Below are 20,071 nucleotides of genomic sequence, written 5' to 3' on the forward strand. Positions count from 1 at the left end.
TATATATATATACATTTTAATTAAAGTTTAAATTAAAATTAAATTTCATAAAATAATTTTTCCACTCTCTTCTTGACCCTTAGAATTACAGGCCATTTTTTGTGCTGCCCCATTCTTCAGTAAGCAAACATTTTGTTGTAAGAGGTTCAAAATGTGTGCTGTCATGTGTATTCATATTCATCATAAAGTTCTGAATGTTCGGAACAAGCCATTTTTGTGGGTTACATACAATAAATAGTATTTTTGGACTAAGAAGGACATTTTGAGTTTGATTTCATTTTATGTAACCTCTTTAAACTTGTGTATTAGAAGAAGCATTCTGATATGTTGAGATGTATTTTTCTCTTTCAGATGGGCGGTGGGGTGGTGATGGGTGTCGGGATCTGGACACTGGTCGATAAAGGAGAGTACCTGAGCCTGCTGGCCTCCAGTACTTTCGCCGTGTCCGCCTACATCCTGATCCTGGCAGGAGGGCTGGTGATGGTCACGGGGTTCTTGGGCTGCTGCGCCGTCATACGTGAGCAGAAGAGCTGTCTGTCCACGGTGAGGGGATGGAGATGAATCAGAGGATAACATGTTATCAGTTGCGCCAATTTATCCATTGTCCAACCACTAATTGCTTTAGATTCCGGCGTCTTCTCAGTCCTCAGTTATTGTGGGTTGTTAGTCAGGGGGGCGGCACAGAGTGTCCATACAAAGCAGAACGGGCTCCATGGCAGCAGTGACAAATGAGCTGACAGGCATCTGCTTTCTCACCATTTTTTAAAAAAGGTAGTACCTTGTGTTTGTTCGAAATAGAGAAAGAGACAACAAGGTTGTGACTGCCACTGCAGCAGTGCTATTTATAGCCCACTCTCACTCAGATGTATGAATCTACTGAGGAGCACCACCACGCTAGAAATTAGTAATGAGGACACTGCCTTTGCCGGTCTGATCTGAGTGCATTGCATTCTGGGAAAAACATATATATGCATCAATGTCCACACGCGACAGCTGCCGTGTGGTTAACAGCTGTTCGGTGCACTGTTTTGTTTGAATAAACTTGAATCAGTTCATTTAATTTGCTTCAGTGCTCGTGTTGGTGTTTATATAAATTACATCGGACTTCCTGTCCTTTCTTTCGACCTCTAAATGAGAATTGCGGCATGTATGGATGTGTGTGTGTACAGTATGTTTGTGTTTGTTTGCTCTAATTTATTCTTCTCTCACACACATCCACTTTTACAGACAGTTTGTTTCCTGTTTTGTGGCATCGCTTGATTCTGTGGTTCGGGCTACAGTCTGTGCATAATTTGATACGCATATTTCTGTTCTTTGGTTATATTTTATTCTGCTGATTAGTGATGGAAACTGACTTTTCAGTTCAACTTCAGTACTCCCTTTACAATTAAAATAGAAATTGGTGTGTTCATAGAAAGACATGGTGAGTTTGAGTTATGTATAATCTTGAAATATTGTTCTGTTTGTTGGATGGTTTGTTTTCAGTTATGCCACAATAAATATTTCCCTGAAAACATCTTCAAAGGCAGATTTGGGGTTGTTATCACCCACTCTCTCTCCCCCACAATTAGGGTTGCAAAGGGGTGGAAAATTTCCAGTACATTTCCGGAAACTTTCCAAAAATCCCTGGAATGTTCCAAAAAATCCTGGAAATTTTCCACCTTTTTGCAGCCCTACCCACATTAAACTAGGACGGCTTATTCAGTTTAGCCATTTATTGTTTTATTTTTCTCAGAGGAAAAGGTCACTGTGTCTTCGATTTTCATCTGTCAGGCCTGAGCAAGAAATTTCTTAGAAACCAATTTTATTTACTTTATCCCTATGACGGAAAATATGGTTACATTTTGAAGCATTTTGAATGTTGATTGTTGATGTGTGAATAAACAACCTTGTTGTAAGATAGTTTATTTTAGAGGAAATCCATTTAAAATTATGCTTCATAAAGACAAAGGCAAATTAAACTAATTAATTACAAATTGTTCATTTTCTGAACAAAAGATTTTTAGTTACTGTGATTGTGAAAGTTTATTGTTTATAGGTGACATTTTAGCATTTAGTTCAATAGTTAATTAAACTAATTTAATTTAATCTAAAATGTCTAAAATTTAATTATATTGTTTTGATACTTAAATAGATTTCTGTTTGTTTGTTTGCATGTTTGTTTGTTTATTTGCCCTTTTTAGCAGTTCAATTTTTATATTAATTTATTTTATCATTTGTTACATTTTTAGTTTTATGGAACATCCCTTTGACATGACTTTATATCTAATAATTAGTATAACAGGAAACAGTATTTTACAATTTGTATAGAGTATCTAGAGTGGCAATGACTGGATTTCCTGTTTTCTGATAAGGATGTTGTGTCATTTTTTGTGCATTTTTCTACAGTACTTCTCCTGTCTGCTTCTGATCTTTCTAATTGAGTTGGTGGCTGGTGTTCTGGCCTACGTTTATTACCAGGCAGTGAGTGAACTTATAGACACACTTTTAGACAATATTGCTACAGAACAAAAGATCTAAAGAACCAACTGCAAATTGCTTTTATGATGGATCTAGTTGTAGAACCATAGATGACTGGCATTTGACAGATGACACTGCATACTGCTCACTCTCTATCTTTTTGTTCATTTCTCTCTGTCTTTCTCATCTCTGTCTCTCACAGCTGAGTGAAGAGCTGAAGCAGCACTTGAGCAAGACGATGACAGAGAACTATGCCCAACCTGGGAAAGAGAGCATCACACATTCTGTGGACAGACTACAGCAGGATGTGAGAAATGCCAAATCCCAGAATGTTCCTGGGCCTTTTCACCTCTGGTTTTTGCTGTACACACAAATTTCTGAATTAGTGTATTGAACATTTTATTTAATTAGATTAGAGACAAAAACAAGAGTATGTGGGTAGGACAAAATATTTTTAAATTGGATTACAGTTTTTTTGTGAGATGGTAATGGAACATGAATGATTCTAATCAGTGCTAAAAGTGGAAAATTCAGTCCCATTTTTAATTTTTTTTTTATTTTAATAAATTATTTGTTTATTTTTATTTTATTTTGTTTTCATTTAATGTTTTATTTTCATTTAGTATTTTTTATTTCATTATATTTTTTCTATTTTCTATTTTTATTACATATTTTTATTTTAAAAATAAAATGTAATATTTTATTTTGATTTCATATTTTTTTATTTCATCTCATTTTTATATTTAATGTTTTTTATTTTAAAAATAAAATTTTTAAATACATTTTATTTTGTTATTATTATTTTTTTATTATTATTATTTCTGACTACCAGCACTTTAAGCATTTTTACAATTTAAACTGAATGCACTACACAACCTACTACCTCTAAACATCATGTAAAATCACTACTGTGCACAAAATAATGCAGAAATACAAATAGTGCAGACCACTTTGCACGCTGATCCTAATTAATCCCATAACTCCCTCACCTTCATCTTTTAGTTCAAGTGCTGCGGGAGCAACAACTCCTTTGACTGGGCACACAGCGTGTACATCATGTCCCCAGAAGCGGAGAAAAGATTGGTCCCTGACAGCTGTTGTAAGACCATCACCCCTCAGTGTGGAAAGAGAGACCACCCCTCAAACATCTACAAGGTGGAGGTGGGTCAGAGACTGTTAACCTCAAATCAACCCCCACACACAACATTTATGCAACATGTGTTTATTCATCTGTACTTAACTTGCTTTACAAAACACAGAAATTCAAGTACACTATAGGGGATTTGTTAATGTACTGTTGTAGTATGGTGGTTTCAGACAAAGCCACCACAGGCTCAGATGCTTGCTCATTGTCTGTGGGAACTACAATATGCCTGTGAACCATATCATCATGTTTGATATGCCCCTTGGGAGTCATTTAGACTAAAAAAGCACAGCTGTGAGCAAAGCAGGTGTGACTGGTAACATATATGAGCTTGTAAAGTGTGAGGTAACACTACAGTATACGGCTGCCAAGTATTCTTTGGGAACCGTTCTCTGGTGTAATACATAATACAATAAGACACTGGTTTTACTGGCCTCTAGTGGGCCATTAATTTTATTCTATACTGATATGTTGAGGCAGTATCCACGATACTGTCACGTAAATCACTCAATAAAAAAATCACCCATATAGCTGTAACTCTTCATCAGTCTGCAAAATAAATCAATTGACACATTCACAAATGGGCACTGACACTGAAAAGAAAAGAACATGATATATACATTAAACTGAAGTAGTTAACAGTGCTGTGGTCTCTTACAGGGTGGCTGTATCACTAAACTGGAGCAGTTTCTGGCAGATCACTTGCTCATTATTGGTGCTGTGGGAATAGGCGTGGCCTGTCTACAGGTAAGCCCCGCCCTCCTCAGGTGTACTGTGCAGTTAAAGGGATAGTTCACACAAAAAAAATATTTACATTTATTTACTCACCATCGTGTTGTTCTAAAAACATGTTAACTTATTTTTTATGTGGAACACAAAAAGAGAAATCATCTCTTTCTTATACATGAGTCTTATACATGAGTGTAGAAGACTACCACAGCTGTCAGGCTCTACAAAGGGCATATACAGTGGGGCAAAAAAGTATTTAGTCAGCCACCAATTGTGCAAGTTCTCCCACTTAAAAAGATGAGAGAGGCCTGTAATTTTCATCATAGGTATACCTCAACTATGAGAGACAAAATGAGAAAAAAAAATCCAGAAAATCACATTGTAGGATTTTTGTATATATATATATACTTCTGTTCTTTAGGGTCAGTATGGTATTTAATATTAATGTCTCTTATATTCACCAAGGCTGCATTTATTTGATCAAAAAAACAGTAATATTGTGAAATATAATTGCAACTTAAAATAACTTGTCTTTTTCGGTTTTCATCTATTTTAAAATGTAATTTATTCTTGTGATTGCAAAGCCGAATCTTCAGCAGTCATTACTCCGGTCTTCAGTGTCACATGATCTTTCAGAAATCATTCTAATATGCTGATTTGCTGCTCAAGAAACATTTATTATTATCAGGGTTGGAAAGAGTTGTGCTGCTTTCATTTGAAATAGAATATTATTAATGTCTTTACTGTCACTTTTGGTCAATTTAATGTGTCTTTGCTGAATAAAATTATTCAGTTGTTTAAAAAAAAATTAGTGACCTCAAACATATGCATATGTATATACAGTATATGGTATTATTCATTTATTGTATATTTATACTTTGAGTTGAACTCAACATGTACTGTACAACCTGCATACTTTACAATATATTTTTTATGTGTATGTCCAATTACTATGAAGTATATCTCAGAGAAACAGTATGAACAATGGATCATTAAGTTCTTCTGATGTGGTTCAATAACATGAAAGCCTTCACTAAAATAGCTGATGCAATGACCTGTGGGCAATCATTTAATGGACTCTGTTTTTGCCCCCGACCGGTAATGCGCACGGTAGTCTCACAGAGCACTGCCCGCTGGGTAAAAATAGGTGGAGACCACATGCAGGTTCGAGAAAATGAAAGAAAGAGAAATAAAGAGCTCTTAGCTTTAAGTGCAGATTTCACAGTGTGAGTGCTGCATTCACTGCAGGGGTGCAGAGGTCCATTGATCTGTTTCCTTTGAATAAACTTGTATATAAACACCACTGAAATGTGACTCTAGCTCTGACTTCATATTGATTCTCTGAGCCCGGGAGGGATGTATAATGACCATAGATTAGACTTTTAAGAAGTTTATCCCCACTTCTTGTCTTTCTAGTGGGTAGTGGTGGTTTTAATGTTTTAATGTGTTGTACAGAAGCTTTTTTTCTCACTATTCAAATTTTTTTTCTCAAAATTGTGTGTATATCTCACAATTCTAAGTTTATATCTACCAATTTAGACATTTTTCTCAGAATTGCGAGAATTGGGAGATAAAAAATTGCAATTACCTTTAAAAAAAAAAATCCCTTAGCCAAAACAAACTGGTTTATATCTTGTTTATATTATAAAATCAGTGTCTTCCATGTAAGTCCAGTAACTTTTAACAAGCTGTTAGAACACTGTGTTCTACGAAAAAGTTTTTAATATGTGGTGTGTACAGGTAGTGTGCATTATGTATTGTATGGTATTTAGGACGCAGTCTATACTTTGCACTGTATACTATGTCGTATATTGGATGTTAGTCCCATATAGTAGGTCAAAAGGGTTTAATAAATTCCCCAAAGTCAGTTGAATTAACAGTCAACTGAACTTTTTTTCTGTCAAGTTTTAAGTAGATGCATAAAACTGTAACTGTAAGTACGTCAGGACTTCATGATATGCAGTGTTAATGCATCGTTTCCAACATCAAGGTCTCAGCTGCTGGACATGTGATCATTTCATCCAGGACATGTGAAGCTCTGGAGTGAATAGGTGACTAAAAATAAATCCTGTGTTGAATTTAATGTAATGATTTTACTGTAAAAAGCCACAGTGTAGCTTGAAGCTGCTCACTAGAGGGAGTGCTAATTAAATTGATCCTCTTCAGTGATCTTTCATTATTACCATCATTATGGCTGTAAATACAGTGCTGCTCTGCAGGGGTCTAGAGCATCGGTTCACATTCATAACATACTGTAACAAATTGCTTGGTTTTATGTTTTCTGTGTAATCGCAGCAGTGTATCTATGAAGAAACTACTTAAAAACTGTAGTTCTCCCTTTAAGTTAATATCACATATTATAAATCAATATCTTATAAATGTATAAATTAATTCTGCAATTACAACATTTTTCTTATAAAAAACATTTTAATTAGGGTGATTAGCATTTAAATGACAATAAAAACAACTAATAAAAAGCTACACTGACTTATGTTACAGAGTTAAAGAATAAAGCAGCATTTAATTTAATATTTCACTTCAGAAAAGGACTTACCTTTTTAAAATTAATGAGTGAATTGTTTATTTACATGAACTGTGCAAATGAACTGATTTTCTATTTCCCTGCTGTAAAAAAGTGAAAACATACATCGACACTTTGTCTTTCCTTGAACATATTTTTCTCAGATTGTCTGAAGAAAACACTGTATTTCAAGGATTTGTAATGTTTGTCTTAAATTATAGCATGTGTCTCTGTTTTGTTTGTCTTTCTCTCTCTGTCTCTTTCTTTTTGGTTGTATCGTTCTTATCTGTTTTTGGTGTGTGTGTGTGTGTGTGTGTGTGTGTGTGTGTCATGTAGCTGGTAGGAGCAGTGTTGACTGCCTGCTTTATTTATCTCCTTTATAAAGAAGAGGAAGAAGACTTTTCTGATGTTTGACTGGCTAGTGCCAATGTTTGACTCCTGAAGCACTATGCGTTAAGAAGGTCGGCCATTTGAGTTTGTGCTCGTGTCTGTGCGTGTGTGCATGTCCATGTGCCTTATTCCTGTCAATTTATGTCCACGTCATGCTTTCTGTATGACTTATATGTATGTGTTGGCATGAAACAAGCAGTTTTACTCTACACATGCTGAATGCTGCATGGCAAAAAAAGAACAAAAACGCACAACTAATAGCACCAAATAGCATTTTATTATGTTAAACTTTTGTATTTTGAGACAAAAAATGTTTCATAACAGGATAAGGCAAATAATTGAATATGTTCAGTTAAAAATCTGTATTTTTGAGAATAAGTGTCGACCGTTTACCTGATATAACCTTTTACCTGCAGCCTGCTGTGGGACTCCCAATGTGTCCGATCTATTTCAGGCCTCTCTCTTCCTGTCTATTGTATCCCTCCCTCTGGACCTAGACTGTTGGAAAGGAGAACTTTCAAAGGTGTCAACATATCTGCTCAGAAAAAAAGACTGTTTGTCCCTAGCTTTTTGTGTAGGTCTGCTGATTGCGTATAAGTCTCATCTCTTGGTTTGTTGTCTGTCGTGCCTTTCTCCCATGCAGTTAATCCCACTTTCATCCGGCTTTATGTTCCTCTGGAGTAGCATTAGAAGTGCTGGCAGTAATACTGCTTCTCACTCAGTGCTTTATGACATGGAGCATAATTGTGTGAAAAGAACAAGCTTTTTAAAGCTGAAAATGAAAAATGGACACAAAGGAAGGTATTCTGTAAATTTTCTAAGATGCTCTTTTCCATGAATGGAAATGAATGAGGACTGGGGCTTTTAAGTTCCAAAAAAGAGGCATAAAGCACTGTAAAATAGTCTTTTGGTGCACTATATTCTACATTTGCTAATGACAGATGACAGTTTTGTGTAAAGATCATTCTTTCAATTTACACTATTGTTCAAAAGTTTGGGGTCAGTAAAAATGTTTTAAAGAAATGTATTTTCTTTTCTTTTGGCAAGTTCAACTTGCCATCACAGAAATGTCATGACATTTTAAAATATATTAAAATAGATAAGCTATTTTAAATGAACGTAATATTTTAGAATTTTACTGTGTTTTTGACCAAATAAATGCAGTCTTGGTGAGCATAAGAGACTGCAACACCTACCCCAAACTTTTCAACTGTAGTAATTATTTGCTGAAATTGATTATTTTTCTGTATTTTTAAATCTCTTGTGTATATTTATGTTATTAAACACTCAACATTGGAATTTCAAGATATATTTGCACCAGGTTTGGTCCAGTTGACATCAGATATCACTGGTTCTTGTAAATTTCCTCATTGCAAAACTTTTTTTTTTTTTTAAGAGTATTCATATTATCATTGTATTGAAAAGAGCAGCTTTGACATTCTGCAAAATATCTTCTAAAGAAAGAATATCAAATGGTTTAAGAATGTTGAATGAGTTTGCAAATTAGAAAAGATGAAAAACCTATATTACTAAATCTACACTTTGTAATAGATATTGGATATATACTCATTTACCCAACAGTTAACTACAGATTAAGCAATTTAAAGTATATAGTTTTCCCATAATAGTAAAACATTATTAAGGCAAGGAAATACTTGAGTTGAGCTGCGCTTCCAGTTCTGGTTTATTTCTGTGTTTGTGGGTAGGATGAGGCTCCTTCATTTTTGTAGAAATGATCCTAGGACCTGGCTTCCGATTTGTCTTCAGCGTTTTCCAGAGGGAGAGAGGAAAAATAAAGCATGGCTAGATGCTGAAACACTCTGTATTTTTAGATTGTTTTGTAACATGTAGACTAAGTTTGTAAAGGTTTGGTAAGATTCTTATATTTGTATCTCCTACATATATTTGAGTTGTTTTTCCTAGGATTACAGCTTGAAGAATATCTCAGGGTGTTTTTTTATGCTGTCACAAACTTCACAACAAAACAATGTACCACAGTCTCCAAGATCTCACCTGTGTGAATTATTCTGCCATCATGGCAATGTTTAAACGTGACATGCCGTTTTGAAATACAGAAATGTGTAAATGAATGTTATGCTCTCTTCCTTATGTTACCACTGGTCTGAATCTGCCTACACGTTGTAGCCTTTATAAAAACACGTGTACACACACACACACACACTCCCACGCATGATAATTGACCCAATTATAACAACACTGCTACCGGCTGCCTTACACCTCGGTTTCCATAGTAACTCAACACCGCTTCCCTCTTCCTGCGATCCTTTTATGAAGAGAGTTTTTAACAATTGCCACAAGGCTTTTAAAATACCAGTGCTTTTAAAGGAATAGCTCACCCAAAATGAAAAATTGCTAAAAATGTACACACCCTCAGGCCATTCAAGATGTATAAGAGTTTGATTCGTCAATAGAACAGATTTGGAGAAATTTTGCTCACCAGTGGATCCTCTGCAGTGAATGCGTGGGTGCCGTCAGAATAAGAGTCCAAACAGCTGATAAAAGCATCACAATAATCCACATGTCTCCAGTACATCAATTAACATATTGTGAAGTGAAAAGCTGTGTGTTTGTAATAAATAAATTCATCAAGTTGTTTTTAACAAAAATTTGAGTCCTCTATCCGTAATATTGTTTCTTCAGTGAAAAAATCACCTTTTCTGAATTAGGAGAGAAATATGCACAGATAAGCACCGTTTATAAGCAAAAACAGTCCAAAATATTGATTGAATGGAGGCGTGGATTATTGTGATGTTTTTATCAGCTGTTTGGACACTCATTCTGACGGCACCCATTCGCTGTAGAGGATCCATTGGTGAGCAAGTGATGCAATGCAAAATTTCTTCAAATCTGTTCCGATGAAGAAACAAACTCATCTACATCTTGGATGGCCTTGGATGGCCTGACGATTATCCATCCTGACATTGTTAGAGCTCTTTTTATGAAATGTTCTGCCGCTAGATGCCTGCCAGTATCTCATTTAGTTCAAGTTATTATGCGTATTTGACCAGACAGATGTCCACCAGAAATGAAAATGTGGCTGATGGCCATCTTATCTAGTCAAATAAAAAACAATCTTTATTATTTTCATGCTACTTTGATACATTTTCTATCATCTGTGTGTGTTGTGTGTTTCAGATTTGTGGAATGGTGTTCACCTGTTGCCTGCACAGGCGAATTAAACTGGACCCGTACTGACGGCTCAGAAACGTTATATGCCTTTCCTGACACTCCAACACACACAAACACAGCCTGCATGACCAAATCCATTTACATTAATATAAGATTTTAGACAAATGTTGCTTATTGCTATTGCCTCCTTATGATCCTAATAGTCTTGAAAGATGTGGGATATTGCCCTGTAGTCATTTAGATGTCAAAGAATCATTCAGAAAAAAAACTCAAATTTTTACTTTAAGTAAATTATAATATATAAAAAATATTTTTATTAACCACATATTTGCTTTGATTTGCTCATATTAAATGTATGTAATGTGCTGCTAAATCTTAAGCAGGTGTGGGAACCTGCTGATAGGCACAAAATACACTGGACCAACGTCAAGACCATTTATTATTGTATTTTCATAAAAAAGTTTATGAAACTTGTAGAAAGATCACTGTTTAGTCATTATGTCCACTGTATCATATACACTGAAAAAAACACATTGAACACATTGAATTAAACATTACATTTTGAAGTAGAAAGACTGAAATAATATTTTCTTGTAAAACATCCAATAATCCTTATTTTAATTACAACTTGATTTTTTTTACAGTGTAGTTATTATTATTATTTTGGCATTACAGTAAACAAGTGTAATTTAAATCAGTGGATCTCTTCAGTAGTTGTTCCTGCATTATATATCAACTTGCAGATACTGTGTAATGTAAAATCTGCCAATGGACCTTTTTCACATTTCCGGGTTTCTCAGCAGCGGAAGTTGTCATAGTTGAGTTAACTTGAAGAGCAGTGAATGGTAGAGTATGTAGCGTCTGGAACACTCCAACACACAATATATATTTTGTTAATAAAACCTTACTTGTTTCACACTTGACGTGTTCATTGTTTACTCATAACCGGAGTCAATAATCATGCAGATTTATGTTACAAACTTATAGAATTGTACAGTAAGAAAGTTATTTCCTTTAACCAGGAAATTAACGTTCTTAGAATTGACAAGACGGTTGACCCTGAGTGGTCAGCTAAATATCTACAGTGGATCTAAAATATTAATAATTAATTATAATTAGTTATGGTTAATTATTCATATTTCCCCATGAGTTAAATTCGCTACAAGTACCACAAACATATGTTTTGCATTCCCATTTGCTCACATAGAAAAAGAAAAACTCCACGATAGTGTTTTCATGACTTTCAATAAAAGGAAAAAAATGGAGAGAGACTGATAACGGCAGTCAGAAGAGAGAACGATGTCAAATTTACCATCCCTCCCATAGACGCTGCATTAGAAACACCCTCGCATTTTGTTAACTGTTTTTTGTAATTTGATGCAAAGGTGATATAATACAAAGAATAGTGTTATAAATGTACACACATTTAAAAAAAAATACAAATATGAAAAACTCGTCATCACAGTCTTGTGAAAAGGGTCCATTGTTACACTTTGTGTTAAATATCATTGAACAAAATTTAAAAAGATGAAGCTACTTTTTGAGCCTTAATGATTTCCCTTAGATGGATTGGCTGAATATTATGCTTATCTTATAAAAGATTTTATTGAATTGATGAACTCATCATGAACTGATCATGTGATGAAGGAGAAGAATGAGCACCATTCCATTGCATTGTAACACAAATCACAGCTGCAAAATCTTAATGTAGTTGCCACAGCAACGTCAGCCTTATTGAAATTCAGTGTCATTTGGGGAAAAAATGGTTAGAAAAAAGAAAAAGATTTAATGTTACATTCTTGTTTTTTATTGTGCTGATTACTGTCTAATTCAATTGCTTTATACTAATGTCAGTAAAAACATTGTGCAAATAAACAATCTCTCATCTGAGCTGCATGTAAGTCTGTACACTCTAAAAAAATGCTGGGTTAAATACAACCCAGTGCTGGGTAAAATAGGGACAAACCCAGCAATTGGGCTGTTTTGACCCAGCGGTTGGGTTACTACCCAGAAGGTTGGGTTAAACATTCAACCCAACCGCTGGGTCAAAACAACCCAATTGCTGGGTTTGTCCCTATTTTACCCAGCACTGGGTTGTATTTAACCCAGCATTTTTTAGAGTGTATGTGATTTAAAATATGAATTTAACCATCTAGTTAGTTGATATAATAGATGTAATCTTTCATTTGAATTATGTGTTTGTAGATGGAATGTGCATGTATTTTCATAAAGAATTCACTTCATAAATTCTTTGCCTAAGACTGTTGCATCCTTTGTGGGCAGTACACTCTAAAAAATGCTGGGTTGTTTCAACAAAAAATGCTGGGTTAAATACAACCCAGTGCTGGGTAAAATAGGGACAAACCCAGCAATTGGGCTGTTTTGACCCAGCGGTTGGGTTACTACCCAGAAGGTTGGGTTAAACATTCAACCCAACCGCTGGGTCAAAACAACCCAATTGCTGGGTTTGTCCCTATTTTACCCAGCACTGGGTTGTATTTAACCCAGCATTTTTTAGAGTGTATGTGATTTAAAATATGAATTTAACCATCTAGTTAGTTGATATAATAGATGTAATCTTTCATTTGAATTATGTGTTTGTAGATGGAATGTGCATGTATTTTCATAAAGAATTCACTTCATAAATTCTTTGCCTAAGACTGTTGCATCCTTTGTGGGCAGTACACTCTAAAAAATGCTGGGTTGTTTCAACCCAATGTTGGGTCAAATATGGACTAACCCAACTTTTGGGTTAAATGTTGGTTACATTTTTTAATTAGCTTTTTAACCCAACAGTTGTGTTAGTCCATATTTGACCCAACATTGGGTTGAAACAACGCAGCATTTTTTAGAGTGTAGAGTTTTATCTGAAACAGCTGTATGTTTATTGTCTGTTTAAAAATTCTATTTCAAATAAACTTATTTTGTTGACATATTCTGGTTGGCTGCTTGTACTGACATACTTTAGCCAGTAGATAGAGACAAACACAAATGAATAAGCTTTCTTCAAGGACAAAAATTTGTCTTCAACTTTAAATTGAAAATCCACACCATCCTCATGTGCTTTATTTTGGGAAAAGACCCATTGACATGCAGCCACTAATATCCAGATAATAACTTTCATATCCGGATAATATCCAGATCCAGATTGTCTTTACATTTGACCACATAAATTTGTCCAGTTTTCTGTCTCTTGTCAGATAAAAATCTGATCTGTAATGCTTTTCCCTTGTTGCAAACAAATATGAGGACAATCTTGTGGTTTTCTGCCTATTGAAGTTTTACGCTTGAGCTGGCATTGCAGCCTCACACATTTCTAACTGTTCTGTCATCAATTATAAGTAAGTTACTGACTAATTCAGTTAGGGTGGTGTAATGAGGACTTATTCAACTTGAATAAGGAGATGTTTTCAGCTCATTCACATGCACAATGTGTTTTAAAGCACTTCTCAGTGTGCTTTAAGCAATATAATTGCAATGCATAGATGCAATTACACTGCAGGGCATTCATCTGATCAGTCCAAGGCCCATAAAGTGGATTATTGTGGCCAAAATCCCCCCTCCGCTCCTGTCATTTCCTCAGGAAACCATGAAAAACGGAACATATGAGCGAGTGCAACACCCCCCACACTCTAACCCTGTTTAACATTACCAACAAGTGAGAGTGAATGAAAGACAGCTGGTGATACATAACGCTCTGCACACTCACCCTGATCTCAAATCTCTGAGTTATGCTACACCTATCTGCTTCATTTCAGCTGACTGTACCGAGTTCATTTAAATTGTAAAAATAAAAATAAAAAACACCTCAGATACTATTTAACAAATGTACAGGGATATTAGATACACTGATACACTTTATATTGTTTCAGGTAAAGAAGCGTATTCATCTGGATAAAGGCATATCTCATCTGATTTGGTAAGTTATCTAACTGTTGAATTATGTATCTGAGAAAGCAAAAGACTGGCAATGCACTAAATGCTTGCTTTGGTATCGTTTGTATATGGTTTGCTATGTTGGCCCTGGTTTTCTTTTGAACTGATGGGTGTTGCTTGTGCTTCATATTAACATCTGCTAGGACATTTTGTGTCAAAATTAATGTCATATGCACTTCTTTCTATCTAAGACTGATTATAAAAGCAAAGCCAAGGATTTTTGGAATATTCAAGGGAGCAATTGTTCAAAATTAATCATTTTAACTTGAAAACCTGATTAATTTTTATTAACCCTTCCTAACCCTCTTTCATCTGTTCTCATCTGTGAAAAATTCATTTAATCTCATTCTTGTCCATGAAAAAAAAATTAAATACAGAGAGATCCTTGATCTTGAGTGACATGTGAAAGCTTTTTTTCTTCTTCTTCATTTTTCCATTGGAATATACACAGTATGGTCAATTTTGTTTGTATCCTGACTGAAAAATACATTTAAAATGCAGTGGACAGGCAAGTTATCGGTTGGCTTGACATACAAACAAAGAAGCGGGACAGAGGCAATGTGTCAAAGAGCATATGACGAAATTCAGCTTAGCTGGTCTTTGAGGTAAATCTAACATTTTAATGAGATGATTCAAACATCTCAAAACTGTATGATCACTCATGTCAAACAGTGCACACAAAGACTGCAGAAAAACTATATTGACATGAACACCTGGAACGCATTTTCTGTGAGCTAAACAGTCCGCTGTGCAAAGGAAACTTGAGCCTGTTTGTGAGAGTAATACTTCTGGTGCCGGAACGACTATTGTATTTATTAATATTAAAATATTGGAATAGGTTCAGGATGCCATGCACCTGACATCATATCATATCTAGGTTATTTGTAAGTCGCTTCGGATGAAAGCATCTGTAAAGTGTAAATGTTATTTTCAGCACCATAGAGCAGTACATAACAACTCTCTGCCTGTTTAGGAGGAGTTTCCTCAGTTGAATCCAAAGTATGTAAATACAGAAAAGGTGGGATGGTTTTATTTACTGGAGGCCTTTCAGGTTGAAACCGAGTTCATCATTTAAGGCGAGACAGTGCAGGTGTGAATAGGGTAAAAATATTAACTGATAGTTATCACCTTACTTACCCAGTTGAGTGATTACATTGATAATAGCAAACATTTTTTGTATTACAAGTTTTCTAAAATGTTATGTTTAAATATGCAAATTAGGCATTATTTAATGAAATATGCATTCATTTGCATACATTTCTAGTACAAAAATCTGAACACTGGATGAAGTCAGTTTCAAAATTCTTGTTAAATTTTTTTTTACATATTAGAGTCAAATGTTTTTACAGAGGGAATTTTGGGTATCTCTTTTTGTCACTGTTGAAAAATCTTTGAACAGCCAGAAAACAATATATTTTCACAATGTTGTATTCAATCAAGCAAATTATATGTGAACAAATCCCTCTGTAAAAATCTTCAGAATATAGACAGGAATAAAAATGTAAAGTTTGGTGTGTGTGTAAGTGCTACTGAAGTGGAGATTTATGGCTCAGTGTTGGAGAAAAAACTAATTTTGAGAAAACGGCATTTAAAAATATGTATTGTAATTGAAATCTATTGACACAAATAGATAAAGTGCACTTAACAGTGTCTTTTGGATGTTTTCTTTCCACTAGTCTTTATCAACACTTTATGAAAAGCCAAAAAGCCCAAAATCTCAAAATTGACAGGTGTATGAAAAAATAGTGTTTTGCCTGCAGTTTCTCTTAATGATCTTTAAAAAAGCATCATATGACCCCTTTAAAGTCTGATGTTTTGAGATTTTTTTTTTATAGCATACTGTCTTTGTTAAACGTTGTTTTTTGTTATATTCATGTAATATATATTGAGTATTGTTGTGGAGTGCATGCTTTAAAATAAACATTTGTGGCATAATATTGATTACTACCAAAATTAATTTTGATTTGTTCTCCCTTTCTTTAAAAAATAAAATAAAATGTGCCGTTGTTTGACAAAATGAATTGAAATGGCAGACGAAATCCAGTATTTTTAATTGGAATCTATGCAATCAAGAATTTCATGTGAGGGAAAAAGATTTCTCCACACAGATTCTGAATCAGATTTAGCTGGTCATGCAAATTCACCACATTGACCAACATACAATTGCTTAGATTGAAAGTGACTTTATAGACCTTCAGTGGAACTTTTTTGTCCGAACAATTTACCGTAGTTTCACTAATGTGATGCACATTTACAGTGTGTCTTTATAAATGTGATTTCTGTGTAAAGTTTGACAACTTTGCCATGATAGTGAAAACCTTAATATCACACCTTGCTCAAATAATGCCGTTTTAACAGAAGTTTGAATCAAATTTGAACAAGTGATGAGATTGCTTTTATAAAATTATATAAAATGTATATAAATTATTATAAAATTAATTCTTCCAAAATTGTCCTCCAACAAATGGCCCCGTTACTTTATCCCTTTAAGTTGATCTGTTCTGTCCAAAGTACAGTTGATAAATGTGGCCATCATAATTTTTGTGCGGTTCTGTTTGGTGGCTCAGAAATGGCACACTTCACCATTAATCAGTCTTTTCCTAGCAGTTGTGTGAGCAGTTGCTTCAGAAAGGCCTGGAGACAGAGGCGAACCTCTTCGTATTCTCATACTTGATCTGTCTTTTCATCTCTTACTGAGAACTGTGGTGGAGTTTTGCTGGCATATTTTTCTCTTTCTCTCAGGGGAACATGTGTGTGTTTGTTTGTGAGAGTGTGTGTGTGTGTGTGTGTGTCTGTGGAACTCTGGCTGACTCACAGCTCCGCATACCGTAACACACACAGAACCTTTTCCCACTGCACCGCAGTCGTGCCGAGCATTGCGAGACCCTCAGACCCATCTTGCACACACATGCCTCGCATTACAACTGTCGAGTGTCTGTATGGGATACAGCGGTGGTCAGAATAATCCACTTCTTGGAAAGCCTGCTTAACGTCAGTGTGAGTTTTAGTGGTTGTGGCCACATGTTAAAACTACAAAATGGCTGATCATGAGTGGTGGTCCAATTGTAATGCTCCTACTGTCCAAAAGAGGACACTGTTAGTCCAAAATCATTAAGAGTGCATTTAAGAGCCATTATTTCGCAATTTGCATCTTTTTCTATTTTGTGGGCAGTGCAAATATGATCTGTTTATGTTTTATTTAATCTTAAATTCGTTTTTGGAGCTATGGATTGATACTATTTATTTTGTGCTTGTAAAGTGAGACAGACCTGATTCTGTTGGGACCCCTTAAATTCTTCAGGTTGCTAAATATGTTGCTAAATGCTTCAATAAGCCAGTTCTGAATGATAAATGATTAATGTTAAATAATTAAACAGATTATGAGAGAGGGAAGAGAAAGGAAAACAGATGCAGGGGTCTGGGTCGCATGGGCATTAAGACAAATCACCATGACGACAAGCCTTTAAATGCGTGGATCCAAACGGCGCTTGCCAAGTTCCGCTCCGAAACATCTAAGCCATGAGTGTGCCTTAGTTTTGGACAACAGCATGCATCATGAGGGATCTGGGGACGGAAACCGCAAGGACATTATTGCAATTATTCATATCTCTTGTGTCATTAAATAGATTTAGAGTTGGTGTTCGTTTCAAAGGCCAGATCACATGCCTTCCATGTGGCGTGTTGTTGTTCATTAAGTTACGTATGGCCATATGTACAGCGTGTTAGGGGTGCTGGTGCAGCGGACCTCAACGGACGACTATAACTGGATCACGTTCAGTGTTAACCCACTTGTTCTCGCACAGTCCAAAACCGTTCATTTATATCTTATGACTAGTAATCACATATGGCCTGCTTCCACGGCCTCGCTGATCGAATTTTTAGAGAGTTCTGTGACTCGAATTTGCTTGGCACCAATCATGTGTCATATTCACGCCTCACGACCATATTTTCCACCCCAGAGGAAATACAACAGGCCTGCAATAAATCTTGCAATTACACAATAGAAAATGCAGAATATGTAAACACAAGAGTTTTAATTGGAAACACATTTACTGCTTTGCAGCCGAGGGAAGGCAGCTTTCAGTAATGTCTATACAGACTGTAAATGAGTAATTGCCTCAGCCTCTCTCAGCCTGTCTCCATTTTTTAAATTCTTGACAGCCCGCTAAGGAGAGAGAGGCTGGATTTTTGCACGAGCGGGGTCCGCTCTGACCCCTCTCGCAAGCGCAACCCTCAGGGACGCGGGAGGAAGTCTTATTATTTTTCTGTGAGGCTACAGAGAGACGGGGGGAATGACAGGTGAAGAAAAATCGAATGAGAATGAAATGGGGGTCCCATGTTGAAAGGGGACCTGGAGAGGCTTGCTTCATACAGGCTGAGAGGGGCTTTTTGGCCTGTTGCCCCATATATATGTGATTGCATATGCTTACCGATTTACTTCAGCAAATGTGTTTCTGATAAGTCAGCACAGAGATTACATCCACCGAGCTGCTCTGCTCTCTTGTTTCAGACCCCAGCACTCCTCCCACCTGCATCTCACCAGCAGTCCTGGGTGAATCTCATGAAAAACATGTCCGCATTGCATTTCAGTGCAAAATTCAAAACTAAATACAATGAGAAAATATATATTTTTATAAGATTATAAAGCCTATTATTTAATTCATATCTTGAAAATTAGGCCAGCACATCTTGTATAGTTCATGGTCATTGGTTTTTGGCCATTTCTTTAAATTATCCTTATTAGATTTTTATTAATTAAATAAAAATGTAATATCAGAATTTAACATCTAAATTAAAAAAAATAAATATCTAAATGAAAATATTTTAACTTTTCATACTTTTCAAAAGTTTGGGTTCATTGCAATGATTTACTGTAGAAAGAAATCATTGCTTTTATTCAGCAAATATACATTAAATTGATCTCAAGTGACAATAAAAACATGTAAAATGTTGCAAAAAAAAGTTTTTCAAATAAATAATAAAATTCATCAGGAATCCTGAAATGGATCATGGTTTCCACAAAAATATTAAGAGAAACAACTGTTTACAACATTGATAAAACAAATGTTTCTTGACCAGCAAATCAGCATATTAAAATTATTTCAGAAGGTTTATGTGACACTGAAGACTGAAGTAATGGCTGCTGAAAATTCAGCTTTGCCATCACAGGAAAATATTTAAAAATGTATATCAAAATAGAAAATGGTTCTTTTAAATTATGATAATATTTTACAATATTTGATCAAATAAACAGCCTCGGTGAGCATAATTCTTCATAATACCTTCAAAAGCATTAACAAATCTTACTGACCCCTGACAGTTGTTTTATTCATTCATTTTGAGAAATTGGTGTGCCTAATTGTCAAAAAAATAATGCTTTAATAATCTTAATGGCCTTGAAAATACATTTAATTTCCTTCCTCCTTCTCCATTTGGGCTAAAATATGACACGGACATGTTTTTGTAAGATTCGCCTTCTTACTGTATTTTCCTGCATTCACTGCCTCTGGTGACAGAAAATGAAAATATGGGGTCAATGTTTCGTTTTTGAAGGCTAGATGGTTCTGCCGTTGCTATGGACACAGTGCTGCTGAATGATTTGCCCTTTGTATTTGCCTTCCTTAAAAGTAATGGCGACTTTAAGAGCTTTATTGATGTGCTAGATATGCAGATTAATCTTGCTGTCAACTGAATTATCATTATGAATAGATCTGTGCATATAACTTGAATACAAAGGTGGG

General features: G+C 35.3%; 2 protein-coding genes across 3 annotated transcripts in view; both read left to right on the forward strand.

Moving 5' to 3' along the window:
- The window catches only part of LOC107593980 (tetraspanin-11-like), a 17,530-nt gene extending 6,613 nt beyond the window's left edge, over positions 1-10,917 (forward strand). The window contains exons 3-8 of one of the 2 annotated variants that reach the window (XM_016283939.1): positions 352-543; positions 2,389-2,463; positions 2,663-2,767; positions 3,463-3,621; positions 4,265-4,351; positions 10,401-10,917. In XM_016283939.1, coding sequence (XP_016139425.1) covers positions 352-543; positions 2,389-2,463; positions 2,663-2,767; positions 3,463-3,621; positions 4,265-4,351; positions 10,401-10,460 — 678 coding nt within the window. In that variant the 3' untranslated portion in view covers positions 10,461-10,917. The remainder of the gene's footprint in view (positions 1-351; positions 544-2,388; positions 2,464-2,662; positions 2,768-3,462; positions 3,622-4,264; positions 4,352-10,400) is intronic. The other variant, XM_016284011.1, reaches the window with a different exon arrangement.
- Positions 10,918-14,241: 3,324 nt separating this feature from the next.
- The window catches only part of sema3aa (sema domain, immunoglobulin domain (Ig), short basic domain, secreted, (semaphorin) 3Aa), a 102,565-nt gene continuing 96,735 nt past the window's right edge, over positions 14,242-20,071 (forward strand). Inside the window, exon 1 of the mRNA XM_016257390.1 lies at positions 14,242-14,313. The gene's annotated coding sequence lies outside the window, so the exon portion shown is untranslated. The remainder of the gene's footprint in view (positions 14,314-20,071) is intronic.

This window comes from Sinocyclocheilus grahami, unplaced genomic scaffold, assembly GCF_001515645.1.
Source record: "Sinocyclocheilus grahami isolate Dianchi unplaced genomic scaffold, SAMN03320097.WGS_v1.1 scaffold1.1, whole genome shotgun sequence".
Taxonomy (NCBI): domain Eukaryota; kingdom Metazoa; phylum Chordata; class Actinopteri; order Cypriniformes; family Cyprinidae; genus Sinocyclocheilus; species Sinocyclocheilus grahami.